Source organism: Phytophthora infestans, genomic scaffold (assembly GCF_000142945.1).
Source record: "Phytophthora infestans T30-4 supercont1.48 genomic scaffold, whole genome shotgun sequence".
Lineage (NCBI taxonomy): Eukaryota > Oomycota > Peronosporomycetes > Peronosporales > Peronosporaceae > Phytophthora > Phytophthora infestans.
Window position 1 is genome coordinate 48,343 of NW_003303711.1, and position 1,698 is coordinate 50,040.

The following is a 1,698-nucleotide window of genomic DNA, read 5'->3' on the forward strand; positions in this document are numbered from 1 at the left end:
CCCTCCCACAGAGTCGCAGGAGCATCATGAGTGCTCCCGGACTCGGCATCGTCCTCACTGTCCGAGTTGAACTCACGTTCTACGAGCAAAGAGTTCTGACGATTGTCTGAAGATGAGAGCGACGAGCTGCGGCGCTTGCTTGCGCGCTTGTCCACAGCCGCGTCACCTGAGGAGCCGATCGCCTCGGAGGCCACCTGAGCAGCCATCTTTAAGTGCAGAGCCTTTGCCGTGAGACTTAGTGCTCTTTGCCCTGCGCCTTACCGGCTGCAGCCTTGGAGCGTGTCTTTAGCACCGCTCTTAGCAGTGCCACGAGGCATGTTAACGGTCGAAGTGGAGACCTAGACGAAGAGCGCACAGGTTGCTGCTCGAGGCTCTAGCTGTGAAGTGAGCCTCCCCCGCCGCTCGCGCGGCCAAGTCGATGGTTTTCGACTTTGAGAATGAGAGTTTGTGACGAACACCTCTTCATTCTGATTGGTCGGTAAACCGAACCTAAGTGGGGGAGGATGTAACGGGGTACGTAGCCCTAAGTGTACCCTGGTTACATGAAGTGTGACACTTCACACTTCAGGAGTATGACACGTCATACTCCGAGATATTTGGTACAAGGTACCAAGGTCGTTCAAAGCCAACCATTGGTTAAATGACATTGCATTTCTATAGGTAACTAGCAGTTTGTATTAAACCCAAACTTAACCTACCTATAAATATACTCAGTTTACAATCTACCTTATTTAGGTCACTTCGCTCTCTTTAATTAAAGAGTAGACCTGTGAACTGCCGTTCACTGAGAGTTTGTATACTCTCGGAAGATAACTTCCTCTAGCGCAAGGTGCTGTGTGACCCCGTCACAGCAAGAAATTCCACTTTGCGCTACAATTTCTGGAAAAGTGGTGTAGTAGGCTGATGATTGCAGATATGGAAAGGGTTTTTTCGTTAACGCCATACACTTCTATATGAAGGGACACCATACAATTTTTTAAGTATAAAGCCCTAAAAGGATACTTTAAATAGCTTTATACGGCACAAAATGCCAGAGGTTTCTGTCCAAATTCTATGTAATTGTAGAGGTTATATACAAAAACGGGACAGAAGAGTACCTCAGGTATTCTTTTGCAACACCATTTTTTCTGGTCAGCAATTGGCTGGTATCTCACTCAACTGCAATTTTCCGGTTTGTCACTTGCAGAATCATGTCAGTAAGTGAAGTACCGTGGGCTACACGGCCTCTAGAATTATGTGGCCCCCACACACTTCTCGCGCGCTACATCTACTACCCAGCAAAGCAGACACAGGATCTGAACAATCTGAGCAGGGTACACTCGCAGATGTCAACAGATGGAAACTTGCACAGTGTGACATCACGTACAAACCCACGGGGAAGATCGACGGTACGCAGGTCATGTTCATAAGTGCTATCTAACCTATATGCTCTGTCAGCTAACGATTATGATGCAGCTTTTACGAAAATGTTTATGTGGCTTCGTTGCGCCCGGGTCTCAAGCTGAGAAGCCCACAACTCCAGATTTTGCGAAAGCACAACGTGGTCATAAGCGACAAGGTTGTCGTATACCGCCAGGAAGTCACAGAGGAGGCGACTTACCGACCTGAAGGTATTTAAAGGCTGCGCGTTTTGCTCAGTGCTAGGCTCACGTCGAACGGATATTTTGCAAGGTCACCGACATCTGTGTCGCGCACTCG

At 48.2% G+C, this 1,698-nt stretch overlaps 1 protein-coding gene across 1 annotated transcript in view; it reads left to right on the forward strand.

Moving 5' to 3' along the window:
- Window positions 1-1,325: 1,325 nt before the first annotated feature.
- The window catches only part of PITG_16564 (uncharacterized protein), a gene marked incomplete at both ends in the record, with an annotated part of 1,714 nt that continues 1,341 nt past the window's right edge, over window positions 1,326-1,698 (forward strand). The window contains 2 exons of the mRNA XM_002897089.1: window positions 1,326-1,396; window positions 1,456-1,610. Coding sequence (XP_002897135.1) covers window positions 1,326-1,396; window positions 1,456-1,610 — 226 coding nt within the window. The remainder of the gene's footprint in view (window positions 1,397-1,455; window positions 1,611-1,698) is intronic.